Source organism: Furipterus horrens, unplaced genomic scaffold (assembly GCF_987537825.1).
Source record: "Furipterus horrens unplaced genomic scaffold, mFurHor1.1.pri manual_scaffold_2, whole genome shotgun sequence".
NCBI classification, from domain to species: domain Eukaryota; kingdom Metazoa; phylum Chordata; class Mammalia; order Chiroptera; family Furipteridae; genus Furipterus; species Furipterus horrens.
Window position 1 is genome coordinate 89,088,700 of NW_028327172.1, and position 26,699 is coordinate 89,115,398.

Genomic DNA, 26,699 nt, shown 5'->3' on the forward strand with positions numbered 1-26,699 from the left:
AGAGATATCCTATTTATCTGTAGAGGGAAGAAAGTTGTGAATTCCTCGTTATTATTCTTGTTGCTGTTGATCATTCAACAGCCCATCTTGCCAGAAGGAAGGATGCAACCTGAATTTTTCCAGCCTCCTCAAATGGACCTGGTAATTTTGTGGTATTTTCCTATTAAACAGAAAAGAATAAACCCTGTGATTGTGATGATTAACTAAATTTCTACAGTATATCTGTTAAGAGGGCTTATTTCTTCTGGTGCACATAAACCAGTTTAGGCTTGGTACCTAGGAGTCTGAAAATATGCCTTTCTTGCTATTTTGTTTTGATTAGTAAAATCCTACAAAGTAATTTGGGGCATTGCCAGGAACCTGTATTGCTTACTATATGATATAGTGGGTTTATTTTGCATTTTTTTCCCCCTAAGACAAATGAGCAACTTTATGGCTGCCCCTTTCTGAAGCAGAATGGATAGAGTTCACCTGTCTCATCTGCTTAGCTATTTGAGCATCTTTGCTTCTTGTTCTTATTGACATGGAGTGAGGATGAAGGGGGCAATACTTCTTCTGATTACAAAGTGGGTACATTTATGACCTGGCCAGTGTGGCTCAGTTGGTTGGAGCATCATCCCATTGCCGAGGGGTTGCAGGTTCAATTCCAGGTCAAGGCACACGCCTAGGTTGTGGATTCATCCCCAGTCCGGGGGCATACGGGATGCAACCAATCAATGTTTCTTGTGTCGATGTTTCTCTCCCTTTCTCTCTATCTCTCTTTCTAAAAAGCAATGGGAAAAAAAATGTCCTCAAGTGAGGATTAAAAAAAAGTGGGTACATTTGTGTTTCTAGGTGACAGTTGCTGGGTAGAATTCAATAAATACTTGAAAACAGATTTCATTCTTGTGTGGGTGAAAAATTTGCCAGCATTGTTATTGAAGAACAGTATATTGTTGTCTTCGCACTGTTTAATCCTAGGTGACTTTTTGGGTTAACATTTCTCAATATCAGGCAGGGAATATATTTAAAACAGTTTAAATCTCTTCCTGTTATGTATTCAAACAACCGCTGTACTTTTTGATGCACCAGTAACAAAGAGAATCTGACATTGGTTATGCCCCTGCTAATCTTGACAAGAGACTTGTGATGTTATTAGTCCAATAACTGTATACCTTCCTTGAATAGTTAGGTTTCAAAACCATTTTGGCTTAAGTTTGTCTCTCTCTTTTTAAAGATTTTATTTGTTTATTTTTAGAGAGAGGGGAAGGGAGGGAGAAGAAGGTGGAGAGAAACATTGAAGTGGAGAGATAACATCGATCGATCACCTCTTGCGTGCCCTCAGTTGGGGACCTGACATGCAACTGAGAATCAAACTGGGAGACCTTTCACTTCACAGGCCAGCGCTCAATCCACTGAGCCACACCAACCAGGGCAGAAATTTGTCTCTCCTTTTTTTAATCATCACAAGTCGTTAATTTTTTTAAAGTATCTTTTATTGATTATGCTATTACAGTTGTCCCAAGTTTTTTCCCTCGTGGAACTTACTATCTAATTTCTTTTCTGCTGAGCCCAGCTTAAAATATTGCATGAGTATTACTACTAAAATTATACTTTGCAGGATACTTTGGAAACTGATAATTTGAAGGTTGAAACTCAAAACTAATGTTAACAATTGTTCTTGGGAGCATTTCAAGAAGTCATTTACTTGAGAGGCAGTTATAACAAATGTAATATATGACTCAAGATATTTTTAATATTCCTTTTTTACATACTTCTATTTACTGATTTTAAAGACAGAGAGGAAAGGGGTTAGTGAGAGAGAAACATTGATCTGTTGTTCCACTTACTTATGCATTCATTGCTTGGTTCTTGTATGTGCCCCTGCTGGAGATTGAACCCGCAACCTTGGCTTATTGGGATGGCACCCTAACCAACTGACCTACTCAGTCAGGGCCAATATTCTTAAGAGGTTTAATAGCTTTTCCCTTCCTATTATACGGGAGCTTAAGAACCACCATATCCTCTGCTGCCTTCTACAACTGAAGAAGTACCTCTCTCCACTGTACTCTAGATTTCATCCCCTCTCATCTACTGAGGGTTGTTCCTGCAGTTATCTCCTCTCTCTCTTCCATCTGCAGTTTCTCTCTCACAACTGAATTGGACTCATCAACATATAAAACTGTCTTAATAAAATCCTTCTTTTAAAACACAGTTGACTCCATATCCTCCTTGAGCTACAACCCAATTCTCTGCTCTTTTTCACAACAAAACTTAATGAAAATGCTATCTCCACTTTCTTACTCCTTGTTCTGTCCTCAACCAGTGCAGTTGGGCTATTATTTCTACAACTACTGAAATATCTCTTATCAAAGTCCCTAAGGACCTCTTTATGGCCAGATTGAATACATAATTCTCAGTTGTCATTCTATTAAACCTTTGGGCAACATTCCTTCTTGGAATACTCTTTTCTTGGATTCTGTAACACTACATTCAACATGCTTTTTTCTTAACTTATTGGTTATTAATTTTTAATATGTACTCTGTATGGCTTTCCTCTGCTTAACTCTCCTGAATGTTGGGGTCACCTAAGTCTCTCTACCTTTGGCTACCTGCTCTATCTACACATTCTTCCTATGTGATCTTATCTATCTGCCAAGGACTGCTAAATCTCTCTTTAACCCTGACTGTTTCTTGTAGTCCCAGACATGTATAACCAAGTGCCTACTTGACATTTCCATTTGGCCAGTAATAACAGTGGTTAGTGTTTATTGAGTATTAACAGTGAGTCAGGGAGTGTTCTGAGTACTTCACATGTGTTGCTTCACCTGATCTTGATCACCCTCTGAAGCAGCCACTACTATTCCCAAGCAAGGAAAAAAGGATGCATTGAATGACTTCGATATTTTATAGGTATCTTAGACTTACCATGTCCAAAAGTCTTGATTTTTATTCTTTCTCCTTATTTTGGAATGACTGCTGCTTACCGAATTGTTCAGGTTTGGAATTTAAATTATCCTTAATTTTTCTTTTATTCGTATCCAGATAACTATCAAAAAAGTATTTCTGGCCCAGGCTGCTGTGGCTCAGTGGATTGAGCGTCTGCCTGCGAACCAAGTGTCGCTGGTTCGATTCCCAGTCAGGGCACATTATTAGGTTGCACGTCAGGTCCCCAGTTAGGGGCGTGAGTGAGAGGCAACCACACAGTGATGTTTCTTTCCCTCTCTTTCTCCTTTCCTCTCTCTCTAAAAATGAATAAATAAACAAATTAATTAATTAAAAAAAAAAGAAGTATTTCTGCACTACCTACAAAATACCTTCAAACCAGCTTCATCAGTCCTACCACCAAAGCCCGACTTATCCATTCTAATCTTTTTTTAAAAATATGCTTTATTGATTATGCTGTTACAGTTGTCCCAATTCCTTTTCCCTTTGTTCCCCTCCACCCAGTGACCCCCCTCCCTCCAGTTGTCCCCGCCCCTTAGTCCATGTCATTGGTTGTGCATATAGGTATTCTCAACATCTTCCTATCTATTCCACTCCTTCCTAATATGCTTCTTAATTCCTGTACCATCTCCCTCACTTTTTGCCCTTCCCCTTCCCCTCTGACTTCCCTCCAAAATGTTCTCCATACCTATAATTCTTTTCCCACTCTCATTGCCTACTTAGTTTGCCTTTGTTTCGATTCTCTAGCTTCTGTTGTTGGTTGCTGTGATACAGTTTTCATTTTAATGTTCATAGTTTTGGTCCTCTTTCTCCTAAACAAGTCCTTTAACATTTCATATAACAGTGGTTTGGGTCTGATGAACTCCCTCAGTTTTACTTTGTCCTGAAAGTACTTTCTCTGCCCTTCTATTCTGAATGACAGCTTCGCTGGATAGAGTAATCGTGTTTGTAGGTTTTTGCTGTTCATTACTTTGAATATTTCTTGCCATTTCCTTCTTGCCTGCAGAGTTTCTTTTGAGAAATCAGCTGATAGCCTTATTGGGAACCCTTTGTATGTAATTCTCTTCTTCTCTCTTGCTGTTTTTAAGATTCTCTCTTTATCCTTAATTTTTGACATTTTGATTATAATGTGTCTTGGTGTGGTTCTCCCTGGGTCCAGTTTTTTTGGAACTCTGTGCTTCCTGGACCTGTAAGTCTATTTCCTTCCCCAAGTACGGGAAGTTCTGCTTCATTATTTTTTCACATAATTTTTCAGTATCTGGTTCTTCTTCTTCACCTTCTGGCAACCCTATGATTCGGATGTTGGCCTGCTTATAGTTGTCCCAGAGGTTTCTGAGCCTCTCTTCATTTTCCTCACTTTTCGTTTCCTCTTTCTGCACTGGTTGACTGTTTGTCTGTTCCTTCCCTGTGTTCCGATTTGTTGATCCCTGGTTTTCTTTCCCTCACCACTAGTTTCATATGTGTTTTCATTCATTTCAGCAGGACTAGACTTCATTCCTTCCCCGTCTTGTTTAAGATCTGCTGTTAGATCTGTAAGCATTAGTATAACCAAAGCTCTGAAATGTGCCTCAGAAAGATTTCCTATCTGCTGAGCTGTTAGATTAGATATTTGCTGTCTGATCAGCTGTGTCACCAGGATCTCTATCATGATCTGTGCCATCCTGACAGTTTCGTGTTTACCTTTGCTTCCTGGGCGGGGCTGTCACATCTCGTACACTATAGGGGGCGCAGCCCCATGCACTCGATCACTACCAGGTGACCCTTCTCACCATACTGTGGCATTTTGTGTGGGGGCGAGGGTCCAAGATGGATTCCTGCCATTCACTCTCTGCTGAGAGATCGGGAGCCTCCTCCGTCCCACCCTTTCTTGCTCTCACAATCTGAGGCAATGGGGGTCTACCTTCCCCAGGCTTGGAATCCCAAGCTGACAGGTTTAGTCTGCAGCTGGGAGTGCTCCCCAGGTGCTTCTCGCCTCCCCTTAAATATGGGTGTCTGAGCTTACCGCCATCCCGCCGCTGTCGCTGCAGCTTCTGCAGCCAGCACAGCTTGACCTGTCCGCCCCTGCTTTGCCCCTCCTACCCATCTGGACGATCGTGCACCACTTCTTTATAACTTCATACGTTGGACTTCCATGTAGTTTTATGTTCTAGAACTTATGTTTATTTCTGGTTTTGCATTAGTTGTATTCCTTCTTAGTTGTGAAGGGAGACAGAGCGTGTCAGTCTAGGCCTCTATCTTGGCCAGAAGTCCCATTCTAATCTTTTGACTGAACTACTTTGTCATCTCTTTGCTTGTCTTCCCTCACTAAAGGCCATTCTTTGCACAGCAACCATGTACTCCAAGAGTAAGTCATTCAAATCTTATTATTTCCCCTCTTTAAACTCATTCCTTCCCCACCCCTAATAAATCTAAATTTCCTTTCTATGGCCAACAAAGCCAACATGATCTGGCTTCTTCTCAAGTCTGCTTTTTCAGCACCATCTATTTATTCTGACTTGTGGTGCTGCACAGCCACACAGGCCTTTTTGTCTGTCACATATGGAATGCATGTTGCTGTCCCTGGTCTGTTGCACTTACTGTCAGGCTATACTACTACTATACCTAATCTTTATATATCTGTCTTTTTCTTATCATTTAGGTCTAAAGCAGGGTCCAGCAGATTTTTTTCTGCCGAGGGCCAGATAGTGTCTGTTGACATGACTCAACTGTGCTGTTACAATATAAAAGCAGCCACAGACAATACATGAACAAATGAGTGTTCTAATAAAACTTTATGGACACTGAAGTTTGAACTTCATGTAATTCTCGTGTGCATGACATATTCTTTTGATTTTTGTTTAACCATTTAAAAATGTTAAAAACCATTCTTAGTTCATGGACTGAACAAAAATAGATGGTAGACCAGATTTGGCCTGTGGCCCATAATTAGACCCTCTCTCTTTCAGTGGGTTAGTTACCTTTTTGCTGTGTTTCCATATCCATTCCTCTGGTGTAGCAGGCAACACAGTGTATAACATTAATTTATTCACCATTTATTGATAGAATACCACATTGTTAAAGGCAGAAGTTGTCTTTTATCTCTATCCCTTGACCCTGAAATGGGCTCTCATATATGTATTTTAAGTGAATGAATGAATAGATTTAGTCCGTTCTACTAGCCTGAATATATTCTCCCTATGCATTCTTTTTTTAAAAAGTATATTTTAGTGATTATGTTGTTACAGTAGTTCCAATTTTTTCCCCTTTGCTGCCCTCTCCCCACTACCCCCCCACCCCGCCCTCCAACAATCCCACTCCCCTTAGTTCATGTCCATGGGTCGCGCATACAAGTTCTTTGACTTCACCCTTTCCTATATTATTCTTAACATCCCCCTCTCTATTTTATACCAACCGATTATGCTTCTTAATTCCTGCACCAATTCCCCATTGCTTCACCTTCCCTCTCCCAGCTGACAACTCTCCAAGTGATCCCCATACCTATGATTCTGTTCCCATTCTGGTTTGCTTAGTTGGATTCTGTTTTCATTTTTTAGATTCAGTTGTTGATAGTTGTGAGTTTGTTGTCATTCTAGTGTTCATAGTTTTGGTCTTCTTTTTCTTAAGTAAGTCCCTTTGACATTTCACATAATAATAGCTTCGTGATGATGAATTCTTTTATCTTTACCTTGTCTGGGAAGCACTTCATCTGCCCTTTCATTCCAAATGATAGCTTTGCTGGATAGAGTAATCTTGGTTGTAGGTCCTTGCTTTTCATCACATTGAATACTTCTTGCCAGTCTCTTCCTGTCTGCAGTTTCTTTTGAGAAATCAGCTGACAGCCTTATGGGAACTCCTTTGTAAGTAACTCTTGTTTTCTCTTCGTGCTTTTAGGATTCTCTCTTTATCTTTAACCTTTGGCATTTTAATCATGTTGTGTCTTGGTGTGGCCCCTCTGGGTCCAGCTCACTCAGGACTGTCTGTGCTTCCTGTACTTGTATATCTGTTTCCTTTGCCGAATTTGGGAAGTTTTCCTCCATTATTTTTTCACATAAGTTTTCAATTCCTTGCTCTTCCTCTTCTCCTTCTGGCACCCTGTTGATTCGGATGTTGGCACATTTAAAGTCATCCCAGAGATTCCCAAGCCTCTCCTCACTTTTTTCAATTCTTGTTTCCTCATTCTGTACTGGTTGACTGTTCTTTTCTTCCTTATGTTCCAAATCATTGATTTGAACCCCTGTTTTCTTCCCTTCACCATTGGTTTTGTGTGGCTTTTCCTTCATTTCATTTAGCATAGCCTTCACTTCTCTCATGTATTTGCCATACTCAAGCATATCTGTTAAGCCTGTGAGCATCTTTATCACCAGTGTTTTGAACTCTGTGTATGTTAGGTTGGCTATCTCCTCATCACTTAGTTCTCTCACTGAAACCTTGATCTGTTCCCCCTTTTGGGCCATACTTCTCTGCCTCCTCATTCTGACAGGCTCCTGTGTTTGTTTGCCTTTGCTTCCCAGGTAGAGCTGTCGATCCTGTTACATTGTAAGGGGCAGAGCCTTAGTGATTCGTCAGTACAGGGAGACCTGTTTTACCACGTTGTGGTGCTGTATGTGGGGGAGGAGTCCGAGAGGGAACAATGCCGCCTGCCCAGCACTTGCCCCGTTTCCAGGCACCTCTCCCACTTCTGCACCAGGCTGGCGCCCCTCTAGCTGCTGTCTTGGCCGTCGTTCCCAGAGTGGGTGGGTCTGCGGATGTTCTAGGATCATGGGGGCCCTTTGGACAAGTGGACTCTGCTGAGAGACTGGCAGTTTCTGCCTGCACTCCAACCCCCACTGGTCTGCACATTCAGAAGCAATGAGGCTTGATTTTCCCTGGCACTGGGACAGTAATTTGTGGGGTCTGATGAGGAGCTGAGAACACTCCCCAGGTGTCCCTCCTGACTTTTTAAAACGTGTAACTGTGCTTTCTGCCGGCCTGCCGCTTCCGCTGCTGCTGCCACCACCATACCGTGTCCTCTCCGCCCCGGCTCCGCCCCTCCTACCTGTCTGGATGAGTATTTATTCTTCATATCTTTGTTTGCTGGACTTCCATGCAGCTTGACTTTCTGGAACTTGTGGTTGTTTCTAGTTTTGAGGTAGTTGTATTCCTTCTTAGTTGTGGAGGGAGATGCAGTGTGTCTGTCTATGCCTCCATCTTGGCCGGAAGTCCCCCTATGCATTCTTAAAGTGAGAATTATACTGTCTAATTCCTTGGGAGTCCACTCATATTCTAGTACAGTGCTATTACCACAGGAGGTACGTAAATGTTTTTGCAACAATTAATGTTTGCATGTCCTTTATTTTCATTTTGAAAACATTTATTGAGTGCCAAATTTGTGCCAGATCCTAAGAAGTACAAAATTGAGTAAGGAAACTGCCCCTGCCTCAAAGAGCGAACATTCTAGAGGAGACAGACATGTGAACACATTTTTTAATCCCCTATGCTCCACTCATCTAACACCCATTGATTGACTCAGGACCCTGGTACATTAGGACAATGCTCCAACCAACTGAGCCACCTGGAGAGAACTAATTTTCTTAACTTTTAAATTACAGTTGACGTACATTATTATATTAGTTTCAGGTGTACACCTGCATGTTTAGACATTTATATCACTTAAAAAGTGATCACCATAAGCCCTCGCTGCTGTGGCTCAGTGGATTGAGCATCGGCCTGCGAGCCAAGTGTCGCTGGTTCGATTCCCAGTTAGGATATATGACTAGGTTGCATGTCAGTTCCCCGGTTGGGGGTGCAATTGAGAGGCAACCACACAGTGATATTTCTCTCCCTCTCTTTCTCCTTTCCCCTCTCTCTAAAAAGAAATAAACAAATTATTTTTTTTAAAAAGTGATCACCCTGATAAATCTAGTACCCATCTGACACCATAGTTAGTTATTACAACATTATTGACTATATTCCCTATACTATACATCCCCATGTTTATTCTGCAACTACCAATTTGTACTTCTTAATCACTTCACCTTTCAAACCTATTCCCCCAACTATCTCCCATTTGTCAATTGTCAAAATGTTCTCTGTATCTATAAGTCTGTTTTTGTTCTGCTTCTTTGCTTTTGTTTTATAGGTTCAACATATAAGTGAAATTATCTGGCATTTATCTTTCTCTGACTTCTTTTTAAAAAAATATTTTTATTTTTTAGAAAGTAGGGAAGGGAGGGAGAAGGAAAGAAACATCAATGTGTGAGAGAAATATCGATTGGTTGCCTCCTGCACACCCGGAAGCACACCCTCAACTGGGGACCCAACCTGAAACCTAGGCTGTTAGCCCTCCCAGAAATCAAAACTGGTGACCCTTAAGTTTGCAGTTTGGCAATCAACCTACTGAGCCACATCGGTTATTTCAATGAGTCCTATACCCACTAGGTCTAGTCATGTTGTTGCAGATGGCAAGATTTTATTCTATTTTATGTCTGAATCATATTCCATTGTATATATGCACCTCCTCTTCCTTATTTTTTCTTTTTTTTAGATTTTATTTATTTATTTTTAGAGAGAGGGAAAGGGAGGGAGAAAGAAAAGGGGAGAAACATCAAGGTGTGGTTGCTTCTCATGTGCCCGCAGCTGGAGAGCTGGCCTGCAACCCAGGCATGTGGCATGACTGGGAATCGAACCGATGACCCTTTGGTTCACAGGCCGGAGCTCAGTCCACTGAGCCACACCAGCCAGTGCTTATCCATTCCTCTTTTGATAAACACTTAGGTAGGTTGCTTCCATATCTTGGCTATTGTAAATCGTCGTCGGCAGCCGTCTGTCTCGAGAGACGATGGTGTAGCTTCTTAAGAGTCTATCTGCACCGCCGAGAATGGCTGTGCAGTCCGACTCGGGAGTGACACGGTATCTGTCTCCTCCCGTGTTGAATCGACATCTTGCGATGATGCTGGAGTGTCCTCTCCAGTGAAGCTGAAGCTACAGAGCCTGGGCAGGGTGATATGGAGGGTCTGCTGTTGCCCATGCAGCAGACCCCCCCCTCTCTTCGCAGCTGAAGGGTCCAAGGGAAAGACGGAGTCAATACAGCTTGGCTTCAGGTGCGCCGCAGGAGTTGCCGGTGTTGACTACAACGTCAAATCGCCTTAGGGACTCCGGCTCCGGATTTTCTGTCGGGGTTTACTCCCTTAGCCTTTCCCCTGAAGAGGTATGCCGCAAGGCAGCGGAGGTTTTTTGGAGTCAGAGTTTCCTTCTCTGATGTGCCCTGACTGGAAGATCGAACCAGCGACACTTAGCTCGCAGGCCGACGCTCAATCCACTGAGCCAAACCAGCCAGGGACATAAATAACGCTGCAATAAACATATGGATGTATATGTCTTCTCGATTTCATGTTTTGAGTGTCTTTGGATAAATATTCAGAAGTGGAATTGCTGGACCCTTTGTTTCTTGTTTTAGCCTTTGTTTAAAAATCTATGTAGTATGGTAGAAATACTGCTACCCTATTTTTCTTGTTTGTTTCAATTTTCATGAAATACCTTTTTCCAGTTAGTGCCTTTACTTTTCAGTTTGTGTCTTTCATTCTGAAGTGAGTCTCTTGTAGACAGCATATGTAAGTCTTGTTTTGTTATGTATTCAACCACTGTGTATCTTTTGATTGGAGCAATTAACCATTTGCATTTAAAGTAATTGTTTATAGGTATGTAGTTATTGTCATTTTATTATTCATATATTTTTATCTTCTTTTTTTAAATCTTTTTTTTCTTTTAAGATTTTATTTATTTATTTATTTTTAGAGAGAAAGAGAGGGAGAGAAACATCAATGTGTGAGAGATAAATGCTTGCCTCTTGCAAGCAACCAGCTGGGGACCTGGCCTACAACCCAGGCATGTGCCCTGACTGGGAATCAAACTGATGATCTTTTGGTTTGCAGGCCAGCGCTCAATCCACTGAGCTATACCAGCCAGGGCTGTTTTGTTTTTTAATCCTCGCTCACCCAAGGACATGCTTACTGATTTTAGAGGAGGAAGGGGTGAGGGGCAAGAAAGAGAGACATTGAAACATTGATGTGGGAAAGAAACACCAGTTGGTTGCCTTTTGTATGTTCTGTGACGGGGGATTGAACCTGCAACCTGGGTAAGTGCCCTGACCAGGCATTGAACCTACAACTTCTGGTGCATGGGACCGCACTCCAACCAGTTGAGCCACTGGCCAAGGCCCAAGTTGCTGTTTTGATTATCGGCTTTATCTAATGTGATTGCCTGTAAATTATTATTCATTCTAGTTAATGTATCCTTCATTTCTGACAGGTCCTTTCTTTGATTTCCATGTCCTTTTTTTATGCTGTTGAAGTTCTGCCTTCACCTGCTCTTCCCCTAAGTTCATTGAGCACCCTTATAACGAGTGTTTGAGCTCTGCATCTGATAGATTGTTTGTCTCCATTTTTGTTTAGTTCTTTTTCTGGAATTTTGCTCTGTTATTTCACTTGGGCCATGTTTCTTTGTCCCTTCATTTTCCTGCTTCCCTGTGTTTGTTTCTGTGTGTTAGGTAGGACTACTACATTTCCCAGTCTTGGTAGAGTGGTCTAATTTAGTAGGTATTCGGTATTCTATAGGACCCAGTGGTGCAACCTTCCATGTCACCTGAGCTGGACATTCCAGGTGTGACCTTTATGTGTGATGTATGCACCCTCCTGTTGTGGTTGAGGCTTGATTGCTATTGGCACATCAATGGGAGAGATTGCCCACGAAGCTGATCTGCTAGGACTGGCCACTGCCACTGCCACTGCCACTGTGGAGGATCAGCTATGCAGGGGTCAACCTCATGCAATAGAACTTTAATGGGGTCCAGATATCTGTTGAGTCCACCTGTTGAGTGTGTCACTTGTGATGGTGGTTGGATGGTGCGTCAGCATAGTCTGAAGCTGTCCACTGAACACACTGGCTCTGGGGCCTCTGAGGTGCAGACCAAATTCAGGTGCTGACTGTGCCCTGCTTGGGGTCACCCCAGCATGAGCTACAGAGAGATCTGCAGATGTTGCTACTTGTGATGGGTTGGAGGTGCCCAGGAAAGGTCAAGCTGCAAACCAAAACCAGCTACCTCTAGTGCTAAGCCTGGGTCTCCTTAGCAAGAGATGCGGGACCAGGTTATGCAGAGACCAGGTGCTGCATGCTTGGGTGATTTTTTAAAGAAAAGTCAGCAGCATAAGGCAAGACAGGTCATTTGTGTGGAAAAGCCACTGGAGAGGACTTCGGTGGGGGCCAGTAAGTTGGGTGGGGCTGGGTCTCAGGTAATCACCAGTGCAGGGTATACTGTGTTAGCCAGGTTGACAGAGTCTCAAATATGGCCTTGCCTGCTGGCTATGTGGGGAGGAGTGGGGGGACTTGGCAAAGGAATGATGGCCTCTGCCTCCACCTCCCTCTGGGAGAAAGCTGTCCCTACAACCTTCACCCTGATACAGGAAGTTCCTTCCTATATGTCCCTGGTGTCTTTCCAGCTTCTGCCCTAGCACTGGGGCTCGGAGGGAGTGAGTCTGAATAAGTCCATGCCCCTGGTCCTGAGACTCAGGAGTCCCTCTGTCTCACTCTGCTTGGTTTTTTACAACCAAAAGTTTTGGGGATTTCTTTCTCCAATACTGGATCCCTGCCCTGGCTGCTGTGGCTCAGTGGATTGAGCATCGGCCTGTGAGCCAAGTGTCGCTGGTTCGATTCCCAGTCAGGGCACATGACTAGGTTGCATGTCAGGTCCCCAGTCGGGGGCGCAAGTGAGAGGCAACCACACAGTGATATTTCTTTCCCTCTCTTTCTCCTTTCCCCTCTCTCTATAAATAAATAAACAAACAAACAAATAAATCACTAATTTTTTTTAAAATACTGGAACCCTACATCTGGTGTGGAGCTGAGACCCCTTATTCCTCAGCGGAGACCTCTACAGCCAAAATATCCTTTCTGATTTTTAACTGCCACTAGTGGGTGGGGGACCAGCTGGTCTGCTTCTCTGCCCCTCCTACCAGTCTTTGTGTGGCTTCTTTTTTATACCCTTAGTTATAGGACTTTTGTTCTGCTAGATTTCAGGTGGTTCTGAATGATGGTTGTTCTGTTCAGTTGTGATTTTGATATGGTTATGGCAGGCTGCCATCTTGACTGGTGTTCCTTCATTGCATTCTTTTAATCACTGGAAGCTAAATATGATTTCATGGTATTTTATACTGCTCAACCTGACAAGGAGATAAGAAAGTGTGAAAATATTGGAGATCTAGTCTCCAAGGACATCATTGCTTGGAAGGAATAGGTGTGATGGCTCTTTCCTATGCTCTGTCTTAGAATAGTGTGCTTAATCAGAAAAAGCTGTATTACAAGGTGAAGTATGTGTGATGAATGGCTGTTCCCAGGTAAGAGTTATGTGTAGCATAGTTTTTCCTGTATGCTGTCTCTTCAGGGTGCACAGGTTTATGATATTTGCCACAGTACCAAACATGGATTTAATTGGGGTTCCTTTTGTTATCTTTTTTGTAGACATTTGGCATTAGTCTTTGATTTCTAGGCAAGTTTAAATCCTTCAAAAGCCAGAACTGTTATCTTGTTTACTAAATCTTCCAGGAACCCCAGTGTTTAAAGTGGGTGATGGAAGCAAGATGAGAGTAAGGAGAGACTTCAGTTGCAGCAATTCCTTCCCAGTGCTTTTTGGAGCTGACTTTCCTTAAAATTTTTAGGGCTCTGATATATGGAATTGGAAGTTCAGAGTTAGAAGACTAGAGAGAGCTCTTTAGCATAGCAGTGATGGCTTTTATTTTTGGCTAAACCATTTGGATTATGAAAACAGTGGGTACTTTAAAAAAAGAAAGATTTTATTATTTAGTTTTTTTAAAGGGAGCGGAAGGGAAGAAAAAAGAGAGGGAGAGACACATCGACGTGTGAGAGAAACATCAGTGGGCTGCCTCTTGCACATGCCGCAGCTGGGGATTGGGCTACAACCCAGGCATGTTCCCTGACCAGGAATCAACCAGTGACCTTTCGTTTTGTGGGATGATGCTCAACCAACTGAGCCATGCCGGTCAGGACAGTACTTCTTTTTTAAAGCATGCTTCAAGAAGTCAACAGATATTTAAAGTGAAAAGAAAGTTCTTTCGTGGAAATACAGTCTTTTTTGACTATTCATTCTTTTCTTATTTTATTATTATTTTTTATCATTTGTTTGTTTTCAGAGAGAGAGGAAAGGAGAAAGAGAGGGAGAGAAACATCACTGTGTGGTTGCCTCTCACTGGCGCCCCCAACTGGGGACCTGATGTTCAACTTAGTCGTGTGCCCTGACTGGGAATCGAACCAGCGACACTTGGTTCGCAGGCCGATGCTCAATCCACTGAGCTACAGCAGCCAGGTCTTTTCTTATTTTAACTAGGAGAGCATAAGGAAAGAGTTAATGCTTTCTGCCGTTTTGGAAAATACAGTACTTGTAAACCTTAAATATTGGCAGAGTTAGTTAAGTTATTGTTTGACAGCTCAACAGTACTCTGTTTTGGAGTACACTGCAATTAAGATCATAGAGTTATATTTTGTCAAAGTGTGAAATATAGAAAGGTGACTCACTAAGGTTGCTGATAATAAATAGCAATATGGATCTCTTATATTTTTTTTACAGATTAATAATTTTTTGTTACCTAATCTGTTGTTACTTTTTCTGTTGATTATTGTATATATAGTTGATAGAACTATCTTTCATTGCAGCACTTGGAGCATAAAATTCATGCATTTAGCAATGTAGTCCCCTGGTAAATGTTGGGAAATCCTCAAATGTCTTGGAAAAGTATACATTAGCAGGTTGTTCAATGAGGATAGGATGCAGGAAAAGAATGAATTAAATCAGAAGTTTTAAAGACCTAGAAATGGGTATCATGCTACTTTAATAGTAGTTGAAAGAATAGATTTTATACTGAAGATGGCCTATTAGATTCCTTTAAATATTTATTTACAGTTTTAAATTATAACTATTATGGTAGGAAGTTCATTGTAACTAACTGATCTTAGGCAAGTCATTTGACCCTTCAGAGCTTCAGTTTCTAAAACTACATCATTAATGGATATTGTTTAACAGTTTTCTGAGTGATTTTATATAATTTACGTAATTTATTTTAATTACTCATTACAGCAGTCCAATAAAGAAACTAAGATATAAACTAGTAAGTGACTTGGCTAATGTAACAGCCTGCATATGCTAGAACTGATACTTCAAACAAGTCCTTCACTCAGTGGTGTCACATGACAACAATTGGGAGGATTGGACTGCCCTCTCTAAAATTCTAAGATGCTGTAATTTTTTTAAAGATGTTTTATTTATATTTATTATTTTTAGAGAGAGGGAAAGGGAGGGAGAAAGAGTGGGAGAGAAACATTGATTGGTTGCCTCTCTTAGGTGCCCCAACTCAGGACCGAACCTGAAACCCAGGTATGTGCCCTGACCAGGAATCGAACTGGTGACCTTGCAGTTTGTGGAACTATGTGCAACCCACTTAGCAATACTAGGGCTGTCTTTTATTTATTCATTCATTCATTCATTCATTTTTTAAGCAGCATATGAGGCCTTTACTGTGGATTATCTTTGCTTTTTCTCAAAGTACATTTTAGGATCACTATTTTAAATGCCTTTTCCTGCTCAAAGGTACATTTAAAAATTAACAATATGGAACTTCCTTTTTGTGATAAGATTTTTGGGTTAATTGTGTCTTGTGAGTTTGGTTTTATTTGTTTGTTTGTTTGTTTTTTGGTAATGTTGTAGTTTACAAATATAAACCCTGAAAAAATCATTCCAGAAATTTATTTGGAATTAAGCTCCACATATCTCAGGTTATCCTAACTTGTTTTAAGATGGAGAGATTTTTTTCATATTCATAATTGATGTTCACAGTAGAATTTATCTTAAATGTTATTTAATGACTAAAGAAGAGACCGTAAAAAGTACTCTAGTATGTATTCCTTAAATTTAGGTTTAACTCTTAGAATTATAATATTTACGAAGAAATTTCTTTGAAAAGGATAATTATAGATTTTCTTAAGTAGTTAAATGCTTCAATAATTTTATAACTATCTAAGAACAAGAACCTTTTTAGATTTTAATGAGAATTGTCTCTCTGTTGCATTATATATCCAAAGTCTTGACCTGAAACATTTTGCCCCTCAGAAGCATTTAAATTTAAGAGCTGAACCTGCTAATTTGTCTAAAAGGTTGCACGTGTCTTTTCATCTGTTCCTGGTTAATAAGTGGTGAAACAGATTAGCACCTGAATCAAGCTTTAAACTAACTGGGGAAAACAGCTCCTCAGAAAATCCACAGATAGGGCCCACATACATGTGATCTTTGCTCCTGAGAGGAAAATTGGGGGCTTTAATTATGAACTTAGTTTGTATCAGTATACATTGGAGGTTCAAGAAAATCTGTCTTTTGTTCCTTATTTTTTCCTGTTTGGTATGGATTTTGTTAATGGAATCTGAAAGTCTATCTCATCTCTCTCTGCAAGTAACTCCTAGTCTCTGAATCAGTGAATTTCTATTACTAATCAGTTTGTTTAAATAGGTCATCTTTTGTGAGAACTTGTTCAAAATAGGTTTAATCCTTGGTATTTTCCTTATAAAGGCAGGTTAAAGGTTAGAAGTAAGAAGTTTTTGTGTTTTCTAAGTATAACTGAAAATAAGATGCTTCCCTATATTATTTTTGAATGAATTTCACCCTGTATGTGTTCAATTCATGATCGCTTTCACAGATGCTGCTGCCCACCATTAAGTCTCTTATCACAGGGCATTTTAAAGTGATGCCATAAAATGCCATGTGGAGAATCTTTGGATCTCAATGTACAGAAATCACATCTAGATGTCAGTTCCTGAATTAAGGAGTTGACGATTATGGCAACTTCAGTCTCTATTAATATTTAGTAAATCAAAGATTATTATATTATTTATGTTATTGCTTATGTGTTTGTAGACTTAATTAGTTGAAAAGATTTGTTTTCTTGGGGCTGTATATTTCTGCCGTTGTACTAATTAATTTGAATACTTGAATTAAAGTTCTTGAATTGTTTTGGGCTGCATCTATAGTTTGAATTTTAGGACTTGTCCCCTGGGTCTTATGCACCAAAGATGACATTTCAGTGCATTATTCAATTACACACAGCTCCTGTTTGTAATAAAGCTGTACGCCTGGGTTCATTTATTTCAATGGCAGTTATTTTAAATATCCATGTGAATGATGATGATTAATATATAGAGGATAGTTTTTCAAATTCACTTGTGTCTCCTCTGGGCATTTCTTTAGAGGTTGTTTGCATTCATGTTTTGGTTTCTGATTTTAAAATAATTTCCTTTTGTTGTAGGATGAGCAGTTCTTAGGTTTTGGCTCAGATGAAGAAGTCAGAGTACGAAGTCCTGCAAGATCTCCTTCAGGTATGGCCAGTTAAGTTTTGTTTGTTAAGAGATTGTGACTTCCCTTTGCCTTCTTTGCATGTAATGGATGGTCTTAAGTAGTAGGGTTTTTCTCTTTTTTGTACATCCTTTTCCCTCACACTAAGTAAGAAATGACTTGTGAAATACAGCTCTTCATGGGACTGACTCTCTGTCATGCTTCTCTGTGGGAACCACCTGCAGGATGGCAGGTAGACTTCAGTGGGATGATTGGAAAAACTGGTAGGCAAATTGAAGGTGACTACTAAGAGCAACCTCAGACTTACGTATTTTGAATTATATGATAGTATATATGACATTGGTAATAATTTGGCCAGATGAAGTTTGGTCTGTTATTGTCAGAGAATTAAAAACAAAATATTAGCATTGTGTGAACTCTTACCTGGTTCTTGAAAGGCTGTATTAAAATAAAACAAAAATGATATGGGGTATTTCCATTTTGTCATTATCCTCACCAAGAAAATATCTAGAATGTCTTGAAATTCTAGACTTTAGACAGCTAGAATTTAGACAATTCTTAGTGGAAATAACATTTTATGGCTTGCAGAATTCTATTCGATATAGGAGATAGCTATAGACCTTTTGATGAAGAAAACATACCCTATCCATGGTGCTAATTTGAATTCTTGCATGATTTTATAAAAATGTCATGTGGATAGACAGGCTAGTTAAATATGTTGTTAGCTGTGTTTTTATTCTTTGACATTGACTTAGTTTGTGATGTTTGTTAGCATTTGTGTTTTATTTGAGTTTTCATATGTTATAGTAATCTAATTCAAACTCATAATGACAATTTTACCTTTCCCAAATGGTTATGGTATTATCATTATAGCCAGTAGGATCCTCGTATTTGTGCCATTTAGACAGTAGCAATGTTCTCTTGAAAATGTAGTGGAATCCTAAAACTTCGTATCAGAAAGTGATCTTAGAGATCATTTGGTCTAACCCTTCATTTATAAATGACAAAATGAAGCCCAGAAAATACATGATGAGCAATTATTATAACTGACATGTGAGCTCTTTGAATGTGTTGTGGATTATGGAAGTTTGCAGGCAGCAGAGCTGAACTCCTCTCTGTTCTGCTTTTTCTACTTGTTCACCAAAAGCTTCTTTTAAAAGTTGGATAGAAGAGGTGTTCAGAATTAGCAAAGCCCTGTAAGTAGTCAGGTTCAAATTTACCGTGATGAGAAGGAATCTTATGATGAATCTGGGTAGGAGTTTATTTTGGTAATTCACAATCCTTTCTTGATGGATTCTTCTTAAATTTTTTGTTGGCTGTAAGTCTACCTTGAATGTTGTCTTGTTTTATTAAAAAAATGAAATATAGTTTTTCTGTTATCTCAGTCTGTTACTTTTGTTGTAATTAGTATATATTGAGAATGGATTTGTGAATCCTTAATCTATTAAGAGAAGTCTCAAGTTAATTGGTGAAGAAAGCAATTATATTTAGAAAGATGAACAACAAACCCATTGTTGATTTCTGTTCTGTTAGAAAGTTAGTTCTATAGTCTAAAATGTTCCTAATGGCATACTTCTCTTTTGGTGCCTGTTAGGGAAGGTTTTAAGTCTCAGAAGAATGTTGAGTTATATAAAACAATAAAAAGTCATGAGGGGAGAGAAGATATGATAGACTAGGCAACTCTTAATACATTGAGAAACTATAAGTTTATAAAATAAATTTTAGGAAAACTTTGTTTTCTTGAGTCTCTTGATAAGTAGCACATTGAACTGTTTTACAAATTGTCAAATTATTTTATTTTGGAGAAATATGATTTAATAAATTGTTGATTTGCTCTTATATCAATTAACATTTAATCTTTTTTGTAATTTGAGACTAGTTCAAGAACCTGTAGGTAGGAGAATAGATTAATTGGCACACTATCATGTCACTTCACTGATTAGTTTAAATTCTACTGAGTTCAGTGACGATATTCTGATGTCTCAGGAATGAATATTTTTCTATTCAATAGAACTTTCTTAGTTTACTATTAAAACATTGAAAATATAGGAGGCTGAGCTGCTCAGGAGACTTTTTCTATAGAAGTTGGTTATGTTATGATTGAAGAGCACTTTGTTCAAATGTATCAGAGCAAAAATTATAAATTTAAAAGATGGGATGTGTTACTATAAACATGTTCTCAATGTTAATCTTGGTGGCTGGAATATGGAAAAGGTAGTACAGATGTTTTTTAAACTTCTTTTGGAATTCAGAAAAAAACTTGCTTGCCTGAAGTTATAGGAAAATCACTTTTGTATAATATAAATTTCTTAGTTGAAAAACTTTTATGTTAGTTTTTCTATCAGAAAAGTAGTTAAATGTTCTTTTAGGTGGAATGTTATTGAGTTGATTTCTTTGAGGCAAGTTTTTGCGAAAAAGGAACGAAGCACAATTAAGATTTTATTGACTCATTAGACTCAAGTAGAATTCAGTACCAAGTGGCTTGTGCTAAATTATATTCAGCTTAGTTAACATCTGAACTAAAAAGCTAAATATATGCTCTTCATTGTTTAATTTCTGTACACAGTTAAAAGTAGTCCTCGAAAACCTCGTGGGAGACCTAGAAGTGGCTCTGATCGAAACTCAGCTATCCTCTCAGATCCATCTGTGTTTTCCCCTCTAAGTAAATCAGAGACCAAGTCTGGAGATGAGATCAAGAAGAGAGATTCTAAAAGTATAGAAAAAAAGAGAGGAAGACCTCCCACCTTCCCTGGAGTAAAAATCAAAATTACACACAGAAAGGACATTTCAGAGTTACCAAAGGGAAGCAAAGAAGATAGCCTGAAAAAAATTAAACGGACACCTTCTGCTACATTTCAGCAAGCCACAAAGATTAAAAAATTAAGAGCAGGCAAACTCTCTCCTCTCAAGTCTAAGTTTAAGACAGGGAAGCTTCAGATAGGAAGGAAAGGGGTACAGATTGTACGACGGCGAGGAAGGCCTCCATCAACAGAAAGGGTAAAGACTCCTTCAGGCCTCCTCATTAACTCTCAACTGGAAAAGCCCCAGAAAGTCCGGAAAGACAAGGAAGGAACACCTCCACACACAAAAGAAGATAAGACAGTAGTCAGACAAAGCCCTAGAAGGATTAAGCCTGTTAGGATTATTCCTTCCTCTAAAAGGACAGATGCAACAATTGCTAAGCAGCTCTTGCAGAGGGCAAAAAAGGGGGCGCAAAAGAAAATTGAAAAAGAAGCAGCTCAGCTTCAAGGAAGAAAGGTGAAGACACAGGTCAAAAATATTCGACAGTTCATTATGCCTGTCGTCAGTGCCATTTCCTCACGGATTATTAAAACCCCTCGGCGGTTTATAGAGGATGAAGATTATGACCCTCCAATTAAAATTGCCCGACTGGAGTCTACACCGAATAGCAGATTCAGTGCCACATCCTGTGGATCATCCGAAAAATCAAGTGCAGCTTCTCAGCACTCCTCTCAAATGTCTTCAGACTCCTCCCGATCTAGCAGCCCCAGTGTTGATACCTCCACAGATTCTCAGGTCTCGGAGGAGATTCAGGTACTTCCTGAAGAACAGAGTGATACCCCTGAAACTCATACTCCACTACCTATTTCCCAGTCCCCAGAAAATGATAATAATGACAGGAGAAGCAGAAAGTATTCTGTATCAGAGAGGAGTTTTGGATCTAGAACAACGAAAAAATTATCAACTCTACAAAGTGCCCCCCAGCAGCAGACCTCCTCTTCACCGCCTCCACCTCTCCTTACTCCACCCCCACCATTGCAGCCAGCCTCCAGCATCTCTGATCACACACCTTGGCTTATGCCTCCAACGATCCCTTTAGCATCACCATTTTTGCCTGCTTCTGCTGCTCCCATGCAAGGAAAGCGAAAATCTATTTTGCGAGAACCGACATTTAGGTGGACTTCTTTAAAGCATTCTAGGTCAGAGCCACAATACTTTTCCTCAGCGAAGTATGCCAAAGAAGGTCTTATTCGCAAACCAATATTTGATAATTTCCGACCCCCTCCACTAACTCCTGAGGATGTTGGCTTCGCGTCGGGTTTCTCTACATCTGGTACTGCTGCGTCAGCCCGGTTGTTTTCACCACTCCATTCTGGAACAAGGTTTGATGTGCACAAAAGGAGCCCTCTTCTGAGAGCGCCAAGATTTACTCCAAGTGAGGCTCACTCTAGAATATTTGAGTCTGTAACCTTACCTAGTAATCGAACTTCTGCTGGAACACCTTCTTCAGCAGTATCAAACAGAAAAAGGAAAAGAAAAGTGTTTAGCCCTATTCGATCTGAACCAAGATCTCCTTCTCACTCCATGAGGACAAGAAGTGGAAGGCTTAGTACTTCTGAGCTGTCACCTCTCAGTGCACCATCTTCTGTCTCTTCTTCATTAAGCATTTCTGTTAGTCCTCTTGCCAGTAGTGCCTTAAACCCAACTTTTACTTTTCCTTCTCATTCCCTGACTCAATCTGGGGAATCTGCAGAGAAAAACCAGAGACCAAGAAAGCAGACTAGTGCTTCAGCAGAGCCATTTTCATCCAGTAGTCCTACCCCTCTCTTCCCTTGGTTTTCCCCAGGCTCTCAGACTGAAAGAGGGAGAAATAAAGACAAGGCCCCTGAGGAGTTGTCCAAAGATCGAGATGCTGACAAGAACGTGGAGAAGGACAAGAGTAGAGAGAGAGACCGGGAGAGAGAAAAAGAGAATAAGAGGGAGTCAAGGAAAGAGAAAAGGAAAAAGGGATCAGAAATTCAGAGTAGTTCTGCTTTGTATCCTGTGGCTAGGGTTTCCAAAGAGAAGGTTGTTGGTGAAGATGTTGCCACTTCATCTTCTGCCAAAAAAGCAACAGGACGGAAGAAGTCTTCATCACTTGATTCTGGGGCTGATACTGCTTCTGTGACTCTTGGGGATACAACAGCTATCAAAACCAAAATAGTTATAAAGAAAGGGAGAGGAAATCTGGAGAAAACCAACTTGGACCTCAGCCCAACTGCCCCATCTCTGGAGAAGGAGAAAACCCTCTGCCTTTCCACTCCTTCATCTAGCACTGTTAAACATTCCACTTCCTCCATAGGCTCCATGTTGGCTCAGGCAGACAAGCTTCCAATGACTGACAAGAGGGTTGCCAGCCTCCTAAAAAAGGCCAAAGCCCAGCTCTGCAAGATTGAGAAGAGTAAGAGTCTTAAACAAACTGACCAACCCAAAGTACAGGTACTCTTTTTCCATGTTGCCTATTAAAATCAACAAACTATTGATCCTCTTCTATGAGCAAGTTTTAGGTTAAGTGTTTCAGTTATATTCTGTTTTGGGGATCAGGAAAAGGTTTGAGGAAGTGCTGACATTTTGCAATGGCCCTTTAAGGACTGGTAGAATTTTGATAGGTAGAAAATGATAGGGTAGAACATTCGATGTGGAAGGAACAGTGTGGGTAGAGAAGTATTTCAGGTACAGAAACTAGCTGGACTGAAACACAGGAAAGTGATAGACTAAGACTGGAAGGTAGGTTGGGGCCATGTGAAAGAGAATGCTGAGTTGTTTGTACTTAATCGGTTTGGTGTATTGCAGCCTATGACTTAACTTTGAGGGTGCATTTCTGTAGTCAAATCGTTTTACTATTGTTTACTATAAAAAGTGGAGGTAGGTACAGAGACTCATCCTCTAAGTAGTAAATGATTAGAACAATAAATAATAGGTGTTTGCAGAATACACATGAGAAGCATTTGGCCTTACGTTGTGGGACAGAAAAGCTGTAGAATTTAGTTAAGAGGAAGACAAACAGATTTTTACAAAGAATAGCAGTTTCTTTTTTTTTTACACTTTGAGCTAGGCACTGGTTTTATCTGAGAAAACCTGCTGATCTTTGGGTTCTTTTAAAAAAATTGTCATGTAGTAGATTCATATTTATGCAAACGTATCAAGTTAGGTTACAATGACCACAATCTCAGATTTTTAATATTATCCAATCTAGTGTCATATTTTAGTAATTCTGCCAGTTGAGAATTCAAGCAGAGACTTATTTCCGGCATTATTTTGGTGATTTTTGGTTAGCCTCCTAGAAATATGAGCGTGGCTCTTTGAAATGTGAGACATTTCTGTTTGGAGCTATGGCTTTTAATACTGCTATTTATAGGTTATTTCCTCCTACTTCTCTGTTGAACAGGGAAATATAAGAAAAAGTCTATGGTTATTCTGAACTCTTTGATAAGTTAGACTGGCAACTTGAATTTTAAGGGAAATTTTTAAGTAGTATACTTGGGAATAAAAACTTAGTTGGTTTCCATTTTTTTTCCTGCCAATTTTAGGATACAGAAGTAGTTGATTCCTGCATATTGATATGGCTTATCAGCTAGAAATAACTAGAATGATTCTAGATTATAATCAGTTAATCAAAAATAACTTGGTTTCATTAAGTTTTATTTTCAGTATGTATGGTTGTTATTTTCTGGTTTTGGCTTGCCTCATATTTAGGGTCAAGAAAGTGATTCATCAGAGACCTCCATGCGAGGACCCCGGATTAAACATGTCTGCAGAAGAGCTGCTGTTGCCCTTGGCCGAAAACGAGCTGTGTTTCCTGATGACATGCCCACCCTGAGTGCCTTACCATGGGAAGAACGAGAAAAGATTTTGTCTTCCATGGGGAATGATGGTAGGTCAGAGATGTCAACCTTGAAGTCATAGCACACATTTGATATGTTTTATGATGAATTTTGGGGTGCCTAGTAGGCTCCTCATAGTGTTGTGCGTTAGTCTGGGTCCTCTAGAAAACAGATGGCAAGGGAAGATTAAATGCACAAGGGTTTTATTAGAGGAAATGCCTGTGGGGGGAAATGGAGAGGGGGCCAGGTAAGGCTGGGAAAACTGTCATAGACTGTCCTGCAAATTTGACTCTAATGTAGGAGGGAGGGAATAATTGGGCAGAATCTTCCTAGATTGTCCATGCATTATAAAAAAATTTAACAAGACTGTCATTGAGCAAAAGTTGACTGCCAGAGGAATCTTGTGCCCTGTAATGCTCAATCACTGCCTGGAAGCAGCTCCCATGGTAAATGTGGGTCTGTACCACTGAATCTCAGAGCATAGCAGCTGTAGCCCTTGGTCCGCTGTGCTCCCTGTGGTTGAAGGTTAGTGAGGCACATTCTCTTGGGTACCATATAGTTCTTAAATGATGGGTGACTTCTCATATAAGTTTTAGAAGTTTATAGAATCTTCAGAAACATTCAATTCATATATTTTTTAAGATTTTATTTATTTTTGGAGAGAAGGGAAGGAAGGGAGGAAGAGAGGGAGAGAAAAACATCGATGTGCTTAGAGACACACTGACAGGTTGCCTCTCACATGCCCTCAACCAGGGACCTGGCCCACAACTCAGGCATGTGCCTCAACTGGGAATCGAACTGGTGACCTTTCAGTTCACAGGCCAGCACTTAGTGCACTGAGCCACACCAGCCAGGACTCAATTCATATTCTTGAACTTTTAAGTTAGACTGTGTTTTGTTTTCAGTATTTGGATTTCTGCTTTCCTTAAGCTGCAAGTTATAGGCATTTAACAACATTTAAACAGCTCTGAGTTCTGCATTTGAATATTTTTATTACTGTATTTCATTTTTGGAGTCCCAATTAAAACAAACTTTAAATATATATAATAATATAAATAAATTGATATTGAGGATTTCTGCCTCCACTACCAATAAGGAGTTAGCTATTCCCTCAGAACTAATGACACACTTCTTTAACAGACAAGTCGTCAATTGCTGGTTCAGAAGATGCTGAGCCTCTTGCTCCACCCATCAAGCCAATTAAACCTGTCACCAGAAACAAGGCGCCTCAAGAACCTCCAGTAAAGAAAGGACGGCGATCAAGGAGGTGTGGGCAGTGTCCTGGTTGCCAGGTGCCTGAGGACTGCGGTGTTTGTACTAATTGCTTAGACAAACCCAAGTTTGGTGGCCGCAATATAAAGAAGCAGTGCTGCAAGTGAGTGGGTGTCTTATCCTGAGGTGTTGACCTCTTCTCCATGAAGGTTATTTATTTATGCTTATTTTGTTGCAAAGATGAATCAGAAAACCCAACATGGTTGTATTGAGTTCTTGAGTTCCAAGATAAGTTGCATAGTTGGATTTTCCATTGTAGCTAAGTTTGGGCTATGCTTAAATAAATACTCTGGAACAATGCTGTCTGATAGAATGTTCTGCAGTGGTAGAAATGGTAAATTTTATATGCTCAGTTCAGTATGGTAGCCATTAGACAAATGTGGCTATAGAACTCTTGAAATGTGGTTAGTGACTGAGCAACTACATTTTTTATTTTATTTAATTAAAAATTTTAAATTCTATTTTATTTGTCTCATTTTTTCCCCATTGCTCTCCCCTGTCCTGCCCATCCCCCCACAGTCATTCCCTGCACTGTTGTTCATGTCCATGGGTCATTTATACTAGTTCCTTGGTAACTAATTTAAATTTAAATAGCCACATATGCCTAATTGCTACCATGTCAGGGTAGCTTTGGGGGGGTTTCTGCTTAAAAACTGACACATTTATGCATAATATTTATTAGGTCAACTGAAATTACCTTTATCTTTATTGCTTTCAGGAAATATTGGTGATATCTTGTACATATATCTTTGCTCTCAATATTTTCATGCATTTGGAATTTTTGATATGGAAGTTTTGGTTATGTTTTCTCCATTTTTGCCTTCTAGGGTAACTTGTTTAAAGTGGATTGAAAGGGTTGCACAAACAGAAATTTTGGTGACTGAGCATCGCATAAAGTACCTGGCATAAGGAATAGATGTTATCAATGGATATTTTCTGAATGAATGAGTAACTTGAAATGATTTATATAAAACATAGTTGGGAGAAATGTTGCACTGCTTACTTCTTGGGAGGCAGTTTCTAGGAAACAATTAAGTAGTTCTGTGCTTTGGTTTACTCTGACCTTAAGCAAGAATCTTGTCTCGGTCCCATTCGTGTAAAGGAGTGAGAATTCACAGATGAGCACAAAGATACATGCTAGCAAGATAAAATTATACTAAGCTTAGGGGTTGAAATGATTTGGTTCAGTTTTACACTTTAAATTAAGTCTCGTGTTTCACTAAATTGAGGAGTGGAGCATGTATCGAAGTCCTGACATAGACCTACAGCATTGTGGTGGTGGTGGCAGGCACAGGACTTTTTGGATAATTTTAGTCCATTTTGTGTCCAGATTACTAGGTGAATATTAAACTCATAAGGGAACAGAACTGATTTGATAGTAAGAAATATCAGCCAGTCATTTTGTGTGTAGTGCTAGCAGTACTAGGCTATAAGAAATTTGAGTCTCATTTCAAAAATAATTTGGTATTTGCTCTTTTTAGTTCATAAAGGTAAGTAAAATTGCTGATTGAATGATTCAAAGGCTCAGATTTAAT

General features: G+C 39.9%; 1 protein-coding gene across 2 annotated transcripts in view; it reads left to right on the top strand.

Annotated features, from left to right (window-relative positions):
• Nucleotides 1-26,699, top strand: part of KMT2A (lysine methyltransferase 2A) — a 104,445-nt gene that overhangs the window by 12,918 nt on the left and 64,828 nt on the right. For both annotated transcript variants that reach the window (XM_090266031.1, XM_090266032.1), the window contains 4 exons: nucleotides 17,241-17,310; nucleotides 19,854-22,507; nucleotides 23,765-23,942; nucleotides 25,033-25,267. In XM_090266031.1, the coding sequence (XP_090122157.1) occupies nucleotides 17,241-17,310; nucleotides 19,854-22,507; nucleotides 23,765-23,942; nucleotides 25,033-25,267 (3,137 nt within the window). The remainder of the gene's footprint in view (nucleotides 1-17,240; nucleotides 17,311-19,853; nucleotides 22,508-23,764; nucleotides 23,943-25,032; nucleotides 25,268-26,699) is intronic.